Below are 13,019 nucleotides of genomic sequence, written 5' to 3'. Positions count from 1 at the left end.
TATGCGGCTGGCCCAGCAGGCCGGGGGCCAGGGGGGACGGGTGGCCACAGGCCAGCAGGGAGGTGGCTGGCCTGTAGGGCATGTAGTGGATGGTGCCAAAATCCAGCTGGGATAGTTCTGGAGAGTGGAAGAAGGGGTTGCCATGGGCTGGCTCCGGGGGAAAGCTCCTGAGGTTCCTCTGAGGATACGCGTGTGGGAGGTGGTAAAGGGCATGTCCCGGGTGCTGGCGGAAAAGGTGGAGACGCCGTCCGGGCTCCATGTCCCGAGGGGCCAGCCTGGAGCCAGCAGCTGTGGCCTGGTCCACTGAGTCTCTGGCTGTGGAGAGAGAAGGCAGCATCCAGCATAGGTGCCACAGCCCAGCTGCAGTACCTCCAGCACCTGCGAGCCTCCACTGCATCCCCACTACGGTCCCACATCCCACCCGTGCCCTGCAACTCCTCACTGCCACCACCAAACCATCCTGGTGGTCTTGCACACTCAGCACCCTCCCTGCTGCCCCGACCCTCAAATCCCACCTCTCTTCTCCACAGGTCGCAGTACTGGAAAGCTCTCCCACCCAAGCCCAGCAGCTCGCTGTATGCCATGGGGGCTCACACGCACAGGGACCCCTCTCCATGCACACACTGCCCTGTACACCCATGTGCACAGAGGCACATGCTCCCACTGACGCACCAACTGTATGCATCACCCAAGGGTACGTGGACCTCCTGGGCACAACCCCTCCACCCAACCCCATCCCTGGCCGGGAAATGCTGTGTCTGAGCCCTACCAAGAATATTGAACATGCAAAGCGGACATGTGTGGTGCTGCTGCAGCCAGGGGTCAACACACTCCCGGTGAAACTCATGGGAGCACGAGATGATCCGCAGTTCCTAGAGAGAGGTGGAGAGAAGAGGACGAGTGTGAGCAAGGAGAACCATGTCCCAAGGCCTGGATGAGTCCTTCTCAATGGACGCAAGCCTTGTAGGATGGAAAGGTGTCTAACGCAAGCTGTCTGCAGCCCAGCTTTGCCTGGAGGAGGCTGTGCAGCAGCCTGGCAGCTCTGGGCCTGCTCGCTGCCTCCAGTTCTGGGCTGTGAAGGTCCAGAGAGAGGTGCTCGCCCTTGGGAATAGCGGGGTTTCAGGCTGAGTGCTTTGGAGAAGCAAACCCGACTTTTGCCCCGCTGTTTCAACACAGATGTATTATGGACATTTTAGCCTACAGTGACAGCTGGAGACCTGTCTTCAGCAAATCTGAATCTGCAGGCCAGTGACGTCATCAGGGGAAGGGCTTTTTTAGCTCAGGGGCAAGGAGACCTCCATCTATGCCAGTCCTTTCCCAGCCCTCCGGAGTTGCTGAAGGAAACATCCCAAGGGCCTCCCGCCCCTGCCAGACTGCTCAGCTCCCACTGGACGGTGGCTGGGAAGCTCCGAGCCGTGGCTAACCAGCAGCCGTGCCCACAGCCTACCTGGCCCTCGCTGAACTCCTCCAGGCAAACCGCACAGACTGGGGCTGAGCTGCAGCTGCTGGCTGAGTCCCACCGCGCTGCCTGCCGGCACCTTCCCCGGTACTTGCGCGTGGCCAGCTGCCCGATGGCCTGCATGGTCTGCTGCTGCAAGGAGTCCTGCCGGGGAGAAAGGAGGCTTTAAGGAGAGGCTCAGCCTTACGTTGCCGTACTGCCCATTGCCCTTTTGTTTTCAAAATAGGATTATCAGGAATTTGGGGGCGCTACTCATTTCCAGGGGTGACTTTTTGTCTAACATGACTTAGCTTTGTCACCAGCAGGAGACAGCTGGCATGGGCCATTCAAAGTCACTCAGCAGTGCTGAATTTTTGAGCCCCAAAGGCTTGTCTTTCTGTAGGACAAATGGGGTATTCTCAAATATGGAAACACATCTCACTCTGGAAAGATGATTATTTAATTTGTTAGTTTCTATTAAAATTAAAATCTTCTACTCTCTTGTGGACCAGCTTTGCAGCTTTGGGTGCTGGGACAAGCTCTGCAAGGTGCTGGGACTGCAGGCTGCAGTGCTGGTAGGGCGGCAGGAGGAGAGCAAGGCCACCGCACAAGGGATGCTGCCAGCCCATCGCAGGATCACTCTGCTCATCCCTGCGCCGCTCCCGCCTCATGTGGCCACATCTTCAGTTGACAGAGGCACATTTTGCCTCCCAAACTGTGTCTGTTCCTGCCCTTCATGTGCTTCTGTTTGCTCAGAGACATCTGCTCTGTGAGATTCCTACCTGAGTCCTGTTCAGCTGGCACTTTGTGCGGACAACAAAAATCAAAATGATGACGACCACAGTGCTGACCACCGTGAGAAGAATCCAGACGTCGTAGTCCGGCTGTTGGATAAAACAGGAAAGAAATTACTCTTGTGTGGCAGTGGTGGGAATTAGAGGCTAGGCAGGGGGATCCCCATCTCTTCCTGACCGTCAGCCTGTGAACACAGGATCCTTGGCCAAGCTCTACCTCCTTGCTCTTTACAGGTAAAAGACAAAGTGTTCAGTCTTTTCTGCACATTCCATCAGGAATGGAATTCCTCTCTCTTGCAGCACCTCAGCTCCCTAAAGGCCATGGTCCAAGGTAGCACAAGATGAGGAAATCAAGGCTTGGTCTTACCTGAAGAGACAAAGGAACCCCTCACCTCCCTCCTGATGTTTATGCAAAAGAAGCTACATAAGCTGAAAGCTCTTTTGAGCCTTTATTTGCAGCACATCATCTGAATGCTGCAGACAGGCAGCTCCTGCAAAGGAGGAGCCTTGTCCCCTGGGAGGAAAGCTCAGCATCTTTGGGGAAATCCTATTCCATGGCACAGCAGCTTGGGAGGGAGGATACAGAAGGCAGTGGGAATGGTGTCTCCCTCACCCAAGCTGGTGGCTCCTTGACCTCTATCTTCACGTGGGCCTCTCTGTTCTTGTTCACGACGCCCATGAGAAGTTCAGCATCGTGGCCCCTGATCAGAACCACAGGCTGACTCAGACCTCTGGGCTTTCTCAGCTGTAAAGAAACAAACATGGTGTGAGATGGTCCAGAACAGCCTGAATCAAGGACTATCCCACCCTCCCAGGCACGTCTGGTTCCTCTTGATGCTTCTTGCACACACTCTAGAGACTGACTGCTCCCCCAAACTTGCACTATCCCTGTATGATGACATCAGGTGGAAGCTCCTCCTCTTTTACCAACTCTTCAGCACGGCTTTCTTCATTTCCTCTGACGGTGCCTCCTCATGCACAACTGGGCACTGCTCAGTGTCTTTTGTACTCCTCTTTCAAGCCCCTGTGCAAAAGTTCTTGGTCTCTCCTCTTCCACATGGCAACTGCCAATGACACTGCCGAGCACCGCCTTCACTACAGAACTGCTTCCTCTTCTCTTCCTGTGAGACCCATCAGTGTTCCCCCTCCTCCCTCTGTGATCTGCAGGACATTCGGTTTGTTTCTGATCATACCGGTGGTTTTTCCGCCACGGTCTTGGCATGGGCTGGCTCAGCAAGTGTCCAAGTCCACCCATTCCTGCAACCTGACCTGAATCAGGGTGGCCGTCTGACCCACTAACCCCTTCCCATACCCTTACTGAACAACCTCAGTGGCACCTCATGGGCCCACACTTGCTGCTGCGTTTCTCTGGCATCAGAAATTAAGCTATAAGTGCATGAAAGAACCACGAGGGATGGATCCAGAGAGCAGGAGTCAGTCTGGAGTTTGATAAGCTCAGGCAACAGCTCCCAGATCCATCCTCTTATCTAATGCCGGATGCTTTTCCTTATCCCTCGATTATTTTGACAGGGAACCTACTCCTTTCCAGAGATGACAGCAGCGTTGATGGAAGGAACCTCTGGAGGGCTCTAAACCAACGATAAACCTGCAGCAGGAGTATCACCAACAGCATAGCAGGGTGGCCATGACTTTGGCTTGAAAACTCGAGAAATTCTATGATTCTATAAACCATCTTTCCCCTAAGGTACACCAGAGCTGTCTGGGATCGGGTAATCTGTGCCTTCCCAAACGGAAGCATCCAGCTCCTGGCAGAAAACCTTGATTGAATTGACCAGACCATGTCCTTTAAGAGCAGCAAGGTGCTGTTTGCAAGCTGCTGGCCTGCTTGTGCTGGGGGGAGATGGGGACGTGCCATGGAGTGAGCAAAAGAGAAGAGCACTTGCTGCGCGCATCGTGAGCTGGGCAAGAGCTCAGGTTCAAAGCCAGCCTGCAGTATCCTCCTTGGACCTCCCGCTGCGTGTAGGTGGCCAGTGGGTCCTGAGGTGGGCACATTTTGGGGTGGGAGAGGGGCACAGGTTTAGCTGATAATATCAACGGGGTTTGTACCTGATCAGCAGCGCTTTCATCATCAGTAATGTCAAAAAGGATTGCACGGGCTCCACGCTCCCCCGCCAGCTTTGCCTGTCCAAAAGAACAGAAGTTTCAGTGAACATTTTGTACTGTACATCTGTATTAACATCTGCATTAACATCTACCATTTGGGTATGCGTTTGCCTCCCTGGCTCTTCACAGGAGAAAGAAGCACCTGCTGCTTACATTGAGAAAATAGCGCACACCTTGGTTTCTGTACCCGTGCTGAGCTGCAGCGCCTGCTCTTGCTACAGCTCTGTGGTTCGTGGACGATTTCTCCCAATAGTTATGGGGCAAAACTAGTTGGTGGGCTTGCAGTCACAGCAACCCACAAACCCAAACACCAAACTCCCCAGCTGCCTGTGCCATGTGCCCCTTTGCTTCAGAGCTGGCTTTGCAGCCCCATTAACGCCGCTGATCGCTACGCAACCCTCCCGTCCCAGGACAGCAGAAACCTCTGCAGGTCCTCACTTCCCACCGTGGCTGCACCAGCTGTGGGCTGTCTATGGGCCTTGCTCCTGCACACATTGCTCTCCCTGGTCCCCATCCCTCGTGTCCATCAGGGAGAAGCTCAGGCGATGCCTGGGCTGCAGGTCTGGTCTAGGGTTAGGAGCGGGATGGCTTTTTACAGCCTCCCGCTTGCTGCGGTCCGCAGAGGACAGCTTTGAGACCCCCCACAAATGAGTGTACACGCCAGGCCAGTGAGGTCAAAGCACACTGCCTGCAGGATCTTGTGGGGTCACCCACGTCCTCCCACTGAGCCCTTCGAGCCCTCCAGGCAGGCAGAGGCAGCCTCTTGTGAAAGGCAGCCGGGGGAACGTGAACAAAGTGCAGGGCTGGGCCGCTCTTACTCATGCGGAGCCCTTTGATCTGCGCGTCCCCGAGCGCCTGTGCAAACAGGGAGCTGCCGGAGCTGCGGCAGCAGTTTACCCGCTGCCTCGCCAAACCCCAGCTCAGGGGCCAGAGGTCAGTGCCGCCGCTTCCCAGCTGCGGTATCAAAGGCAGAGCGCCGGCTGAGCGAAGGGAAGGGGCATTCCCGGCGCAGCACGCAGCGCAGCGGCAGAGCAGGTTCAGCTCCATCCCTCGCTCGCAGGCGCTGGTCACGTCCACGCGCCTCATCGGGGAGAAGCTGGGTGCCAGAGGTGGGTGCCTGGGTCTGGGGACAGGGATGAGGATGTGAATGGAGGTGCAGATGGAGGTCGCAGAGGCAGGGCCGAAGGCTCTGAGCTGCTGATAGGATTTGACACTCTGGGGTTCGGTATACCAGATGGGGAAGCTGGAAAAGTGGGATCAGCGGCTCGGGGCAGAGATCAGAGACTGGGGTCCTGCCTGGGATCAAAGGAGCCCCAGCGTTTGCCAGCACTGAAGAAGAAATAGGTCTTTCAGGTAGTGACCTGAAAGGAGCCAGTCAAGCTTTGACAAACAACGAACAGCTCTACAAAGATTTTATCCCACTAAAGACACCTACGGTGGGGAAATGAACAGCTCAGACTGGACAAAAGACTCTTCCCCACATCGTTCTGACTCCTGTTGCAAAGGACACAACTTCTGTTCAAGCTATTCACAACCTGCTTGCTGCAACCATTTTCGGAGTGCTTGCTGTCTTTGCATCGGATCTCTTGAGCCACAGGGCACAGCCGACCCCCTCTCTGAGGACTGAAACAATTCTGGTGCAAATCTGTATTTACAAGATGATTCAGGAGGTTTCAGCAATCTGTCAACCAGACTTGCAATCAATGGTTCACTCAGAAAAAAAAAAAAAAAACCACGCTATTCACAACCTGCTTGCTGCAACCATTTTCGGAGTGCTTGCTGTCTTTGCATCGGATCTCTTGAGCCACAGGGCACAGCCGACCCCCTCTCTGAGGACTGAAACAATTCTGGTGCAAATCTGTATTTACAAGATGATTCAGGAGGTTTCAGCAATCTGTCAACCAGACTTGCAATCAATGGTTCACTCAGAAAAAAAAAAAAAAACCCACACCCAAAAATTTACAGATGATGCATCAGAAAGAAAAATAAATCACTTTGAATTGATTCCAGAGGTATTTTCCACGCCTTCCTCTCCCCTTGCAGACCAAACACCTTCCCTACTAATTTGAGTTTTGGATGCTGAAGCAGCGCTAGAATTTAAGAGAGGAGAAGCAGAGAAGAGGCTCAGGTGGAGTTATCCTCCCGCTGGGCTGGACGGCGTTGCCTGTGCGCACTGCTTGGCTGGGTGACAGCTAAAGCAGAGGTTGTGATAACACTTTGCACATGGCTTTTTTTATCATCGTTGATACAGCGCTGCAATTCAACATGCAAAGCTCTACCGCAAGAAGCACATGCAAGGAAAACAAGGCTCCTGCTCCAGCGAGCACCATCCACATCCCACAGCTTCATCCCTGCTCTGGAGGAGAAGTGTTGTCCAGGGATTCTGAGGAAGGGTTCTGTATGATGTTGGAGGGAAGGAGCTTGGCAGAGCCTGCAGGATGGAGAAGCAGCCAGACAGCAATGGCAGGGGGATGGAGGTACAAGGCAGGGCCCGGGAATGCACTCAGCTTAAGAAGCATCTGCCTGTATTTCACGGTTAAACTAGTCCTGTCTGGGGGGAGAAGAGCTGTGAGCCTCCCTGGGTGAGATCTTGGAGCAGGACTACCTGCAGGCAGGATGGCAACTGACGTCACGTTCAGCTGGATCTCAGAATCCAGAGTTGGATTCAGCTCTGGTAACAAAGCAGTGATGACTAAAGGCCAGTGAACTCTCACTCTGTCAAGTCATGAGCACAGCAATGAACGGAAGGGTTTATTTGCCTGGGGCGGGGGGGGGTTAGTGGTCCTGGAGAGGAGGAGTGAGGATGACCGCAATGCAGCATGTCTTGTCCTCCCTGTGCAGACCTTCCTCAGCTGATCCCTGGACCCAGTAACACACTGGTACTTCCAGTGCTGTGATCAGAGACTCAAAGACTAAGGACAAAACTAGCAAAACAGTTTTTAAACCTTTTAGGTTCTTAAGTGGAAGACAAGTCTTTGATGCTGCTCCTTCCTCCCGTTCAAGATCCTCCACAGTAGCTTCACTGACCAAACCCGCCATTGCTGCCCCCACCCCCAGCATCCTCCCCTGCCAGATGTGGCAGCCTGGGACCACCGTAACGCCATGGTCACGTCTGGATGGACACGGGAGAGCCGGACCACCCAGCTGTGCCCCTCAGGCATCCGCAGAGCCCATGCTCTCACGTCTGTCACAAGCTGCACTGGAAGCCCCTGGGTTTGCTCTTTATCCCACCACCCCCGCGTGTCGCTAACACCCACAGGTGGGACATGGCCATTTTCCAGATGTGGGGCAACCGATAGCAGGTCGATAACTCCAGCACACTGGCTGGTGCCAACAGCTGGCGTCAGCTCCAGGGCAGCAGCAAACCAAACTCAGGCTTCCACCCTGGTCCAGAAAGGGACAGGCATTGCTGCCTGCCCGTGCAGCCGGGGGGGAAGCAGAAGCAGCCCCAAGGTGGCAAATCCATCGCAGCATCACATCCCTTCCCCTTGCTTTTGTTGCCACAGCCTCTGTGAAAAAAGAACCAACCTGCTATGCAGGAACAACTGCTTGGACCAAGTTTTGCCTGCCCTCTTCAGCTGAGCTGCGGGGAGGACAGAAAAGGTCCCTGTCCCCATCACCAGCATGTCACTGCTAGCAGAAAGCAGACAACAGAGGTGGCATCACCTGAATGCAATCCAGATAAAGCCAAGAAGAGCTAAACGGGTTGTTGGTTTTTTTTTTAATGTTTGTAAAGCACTTGTGGAAAATAACACAACATTTTGTACAGAGACAATAAAAAGACACGGTGAACCGCTAGGAAAAAAGCTAATGTTAGCCTTATCCATGCAACTTTATCAGAGGCACAATGTTTTTAAGGCTTAAAATGACCCTCGTTCCTACCTGACTTCCTTATTACCAGAGAATTGTACCAGCGACCTCAGCTTTTAACACAGTAATGGCTGTTTCACTATGGTACCTCTTTCACAGGAGACCTCTGAGATCTCCCATCTCTTTGCAGGGCAGATGGTGGCCCGTGCTGTTAGAGTCACATTCCACCATTAGTTCATCTGGTTTGCGTTTGTCTGAATTGCTCAGCGCCGCTTCTTCATGTGCTTCATCCACTGAAGTATCACAGTATTGTTTTTAAAGACAGAACCACAGAAGATGTTTTCTGTATCCATGTTTTCCCTCTGCAGGGCAGAGGACAGACAGAAACACAAATCCCCCCAACAGGCCAGCAAGCACGGGGAGGCTGCAGAACAGGAGGGGCATGAGGCTGCTGGGCAGTAAAGCGTACGGGATGCCAGGGAAAGGTCTGAGCTGTCCCGCAGCAGCCAGGTTAGGGAAAACTCCACACCTTTTACAGAGCCAGGCAGTAAAAAACGTAAGGAGGGATGGGCATTGGGGTTGGCTGGCACAGTGTCTCTCCCAGAGTTCCTCTGCCAAGGACCCTGCTCCATCCTTGTCCTCTTCTCCACCTTCCCACAGCTCTTTCCTACCCTGCTGCCTCACTCCTCCTCCTCCTTCCCACAGCTCTTCCCTCCCCTGCTGCCTCCCTCTTTCCTGCACCATGGCTTTCGCTTCCCAGACTGGTGCCACTGGGGGCATTTTTGCACCTACCTTGTTAGCCAGTGACAGGCAGGGGTTGGGATCCCGATCCGGCTGTTCAAGCTTGACAATGGTGATGAATCCTGATTCAGTGTGTTCATCCTCGCTGGTGTTGCACAGGGACAGCGGGTGCGACTGCGGGACAAAAGCAAAGGGAAACTCAGTTCTTGGGGCTCAGCACTGCAAGGGTGGCTCCAGCCCACCACAAACCGTGCCGTAAGGACCTGCCCAGAGGGTGCAAGACACCACTGCAGTGGGCATCACCACCACTGCTACAGCCCACGGCCCCGTCCAAGTGCCAGTGAGGCTTTGAACATCACAAGCAGCAGATCACCAGCAAAGTTTTGGTCCACCAGGAAAACATCCCAGAGAAAGGTGGAGTTTGTACTTTTCTGGGGGCTGCACTCAAGTCTGACTTTGTCCCAATCACCGATATGCACAGCCAGAGCAGCCTGTGAGACCACAGCGCCTGACTTCTGGGGCAGAGCATCCCAGCAGCACAGGTCCTGGTGCTGCGAGGACTGTGGGAGTCCTTGGGGTGTGGGACTCTGCCAGCGTGCTCCCTGCCAGCACTCGGGGCACGGCAAAGGGACCACAACAAAAGCAACCTTCTGGTGCCCTCCAACATTCGGCGCTTCTTGTTTCTCAGCCACCAAACTCAACACCTTCATGATAAATTTGCAGAGGAGAAGCCAAAGGAAGGAGTGAAAAAACTGAAAGCAGGTAGGGAAGTACCAGGAATGAGAAGGGAGAGGAAAAGGTCCCAGTAACCACATCCTCAGTGAGCCCTGGAAAAACATTCATCAGCTTGAGCCAAACCGCTGGCAGTGGGGAGCTGAGAGGGGACGGGGTCAAGGCACCAGGTCTGGGTAGAGACCTCTGCAGAGCATTCTACAGAAGGGGACACAAGCTGTGGGTCTCACTCCTGCTGGTGGCACTGGGTTCGGGTTTTTTGGGGTGAAGCCCCGTGGAGGTGAGCCTGTCCTGCTGGCGTGGCAGAGCTGCCCACAGCTGCACCTCATTCCTCTGCATTCACCATCACGATGACATCCACCGCTCTCATCCCTGCCTGGAAAGTGTGTCATTGCATCCTATTTTCCAGTCTAGTGGTGGAGGGACGATGGCCTCGTGCTGGATGGCAGGAGGTCGAAGGAAAGCGCAATTTGGCTCTTGGCTCCCTCTTGGGAGTCCCACCACCCTACATGAGCCCTCCCAGCTCTTCCTAATAAAGCTGACTGGCTTCCTCCCCTGTGACTGAAACGTGATGTATGAAGCACACGGATTATGGTACAGAAAAGCCTGTAAATAGTATGGATGTTGGACGGCTTTTACTGCATCAGCGTGTGGTAGGGTGGGAAACAAGCAAGCAGGCTCAACGGCACAAACCAGGAGGCTCAGGGCAGGCTTTGTGTCTGTGGTCCATCCAGAAGCATGCCCAGAAGGTTTGCCTTGCCCTGCAGGTAATCCTGCAACAGCATCCCCCCAGAAAAGGGCAGATTTAAAAACAGGGGGAGGAATTGTCCAGAGCAGCCCAGGGACACAACTCGCCCTCTGTCCGCGCTTGGCCGTGCCCGCGCTGCCCCAGGGGCTGTGGCGCAGCATCGCTCCCATCCTCAGGCTGCTGCGTACCCCAGCGCGGAACCGGGGCACCCCCTCAGCACGGGGCTGGCAGGAGCTGGGGCACGGGGCAGGCTGGGAAGCAGCCAGATGACGTTTCCCCCTCCCTGCTCACTGCAGAAATCCAGCTGTGAGGGAGAGGGAGAACGGGGCTCACTTCACTGAACACCGAGTATGCCAATATCACCTTTTTATGTCCAAGTGGGTTGCAGGAACAGGTCTTTCAAGGGAGCGCAACTCACCCCAGGCTGTTTTTAGCCACGTCCTTCAGGAGGAGATGCACCATGCCCATTTCTTGCTGCCGACCATAAAGGCGCGTAGGGGATTTGCTCAGATGTGGTCATCTGTATGGATGGCCAAAGGAGACAAGCAGCACCTCCACTCACTCGGAGCTGCAAAATGTCCCCTGCTGGCCCTCCTGGGCATGGGGAGAGGGTACTCTGCCTGTCGGAGCCTCTGCGACCGGAGGGGTCAGGGTGGACGGCGCTAAAATTGGCCGGGGCTGCGTGCACGGTGCTGGTCCAGGTGCAGGTTGGAGCATCCCACCCTGCATCTCCCCACTGGCCCCGAGCCCACCGGCCCCGGGGTCCAAGAGGTACCGATCTCCACCGGTCGCCCCCCGCATCCCACGGGGATACCCCTTAGAGAAGTGCCAGGCTCACCGGGGGGGAGGGGGGCGGGAAAGGGGGGTTTGTGCAGCCCCTGCTGCGATATGACCCGGCACCAACCCCCCAACGCACCTGCGTCCCGGAGCCGCAAAATTCAGGAGGCACTGCAAAATCACCGTGGTATGTCGTGCAGCGCTAAGTCGTGGGCTACAGAACAAGAATGGGTCTTACAAAGCCACGAAAGCGAGTTAAAATGGTGAGGATTAAAAAAAAAAAAAAAACAACCAACAAACCAACACAAGGAACCCACAACCACAGATGTGCAAATTGCCCAGATTTCGCGGGAGGTAACACCTACAGTCACAAGGGCATAAAGAAATCAAACCCCGGACTCCCACCTAACCTCCAGGAGCTCAGAGACCGAGGAGTAAGAGACGTATGAGCTATACGTATGACATAACCTGCCACACTTTAAAATCCTGTGCAGGGCAGCTCAGCTCTGAGGAACTGCTGTGTGCCTTTGACTGGCAGCCCTTCACCCATCTTTCCATGGGGTCTACCTCTCTAATCCATAGTGATATCAGAAGAAAAATGTCAAAATGCTGTGTAATTTAGACTTCAGACTTAAAAGACGCTAGACAGTGCGCAATTGCACCAAGCCAAGCACCATAAACTGAGGTTTCCAGGGAAGCAATCCAACCTGTTACGACTTGGGAGCGCTCAGGGCAGGCTCCCAAATAACCCTGTGCTTCCCGCGAGCAATGGCAGGCGCCGCCCCCACCGAGACCAACACGGCACCGAGGTGCCCGGGATCCCGCTGGCGTTACCAAGCAATGCCATTACTTTTACACTCTGTGTGCTCAACTGGGAATTCTCCGGCTTTTGATTAATATATCATTTTAATAATCGCAGAAAAACACAATACAGGAAATGCAAAGAGTATGTCTCGTGATACATCTAATAATTCAGAGACAACCCTCCTGCTGCCGTTACTGAGCTTCACCAGCTTGCTCCCAGTGGAGCCCATACCGCCGGCACTGGGGAAGAAGTCGCACCTCCCGGCACTGCTTGGAGCTGTGTTTGACGCTGGGTGGGAATGGCCTGGGGTGCTGTGATGTTCCTGGGGCAGTGACTCGACGGGGCAAGGGACAGTCCTGTGTCCTGAGCACGGAACAGCTGCTCTGTGATGACGATTGCTGGGCCTGATCACAGCATTAATGACAAACACTGGGAATAATGTGGTCTGGAGCCCCTCTGCTGGGAGGACAGGCTGGGAGAGTTAGGGGGGGTCAGCCTGGAGAAGAGAAGGCTCCGGGGAGACCTTAGAGCCCCTTCCAGTGCATAAAAGGGCGCCAGGAGAGCTGGGGAGGGACTCTTGATCAGGGAGGGGAGCCATGGGACAAGGGGGAATGGTTTTACACTGGAAGAGGGGAGATTTAGATAAGATATTAGGAAGAAATTCTTTACTGCGAGGGCAGTGAAACACTCTGGTGCAGGCTGCCCAGAGAAGCTGTGGCTGCCCCATCCCTGGAGGTGTTCAAGGCCAGGTTGGACGGGGCTTGGAGCAACCTGGGCTGGTGGGAGGTGTCCCTGCCCAGGGCAGGGGGGTGGGACTGGGTGATCTTTAAGGTCCCTTCCAACCCAAACCATTCTGTGATTCTATGAATAAGAGCAACGAGATAAGCAACTGCAGCTCCAAATGAGCATGGGGAGCATCTATATACTGCTGGCAGCTGTTCTGGAGGTGGACCCAGTTGGTGAATCTGGAGAAGACCTGCTGATGAGCGCACCAAAAACTCCCCTTTGGTTCCCTATTAAGACTGGTCACTGTGGCCTTTTCCTCTTTCC

General features: G+C 54.6%; 1 protein-coding gene across 1 annotated transcript in view; it reads right to left on the bottom strand.

Annotated features, from left to right (window-relative positions):
* The window catches only part of RNF43 (ring finger protein 43), a 57,826-nt gene that overhangs the window by 7,338 nt on the left and 37,469 nt on the right, over positions 1-13,019 (bottom strand). Inside the window, exons 2-8 of the mRNA XM_009888878.1 lie at positions 8,959-9,081; positions 4,300-4,374; positions 2,846-2,977; positions 2,221-2,322; positions 1,448-1,603; positions 770-872; positions 13-315 (exon numbers count right to left, since the gene is read on the bottom strand). Coding sequence (XP_009887180.1) covers positions 13-315; positions 770-872; positions 1,448-1,603; positions 2,221-2,322; positions 2,846-2,977; positions 4,300-4,374; positions 8,959-9,081 — 994 coding nt within the window. The remainder of the gene's footprint in view (positions 1-12; positions 316-769; positions 873-1,447; positions 1,604-2,220; positions 2,323-2,845; positions 2,978-4,299; positions 4,375-8,958; positions 9,082-13,019) is intronic.

This window comes from Charadrius vociferus, unplaced genomic scaffold (assembly GCF_000708025.1).
Source record: "Charadrius vociferus isolate BGI_N301 unplaced genomic scaffold, ASM70802v2 scaffold636, whole genome shotgun sequence".
Classification (NCBI taxonomy): Eukaryota; Metazoa; Chordata; class Aves; order Charadriiformes; family Charadriidae; genus Charadrius; species Charadrius vociferus.
Note: the sequence above shows the minus strand (reverse complement) of the source record. Positions and strands in the feature narration are given on the sequence as shown.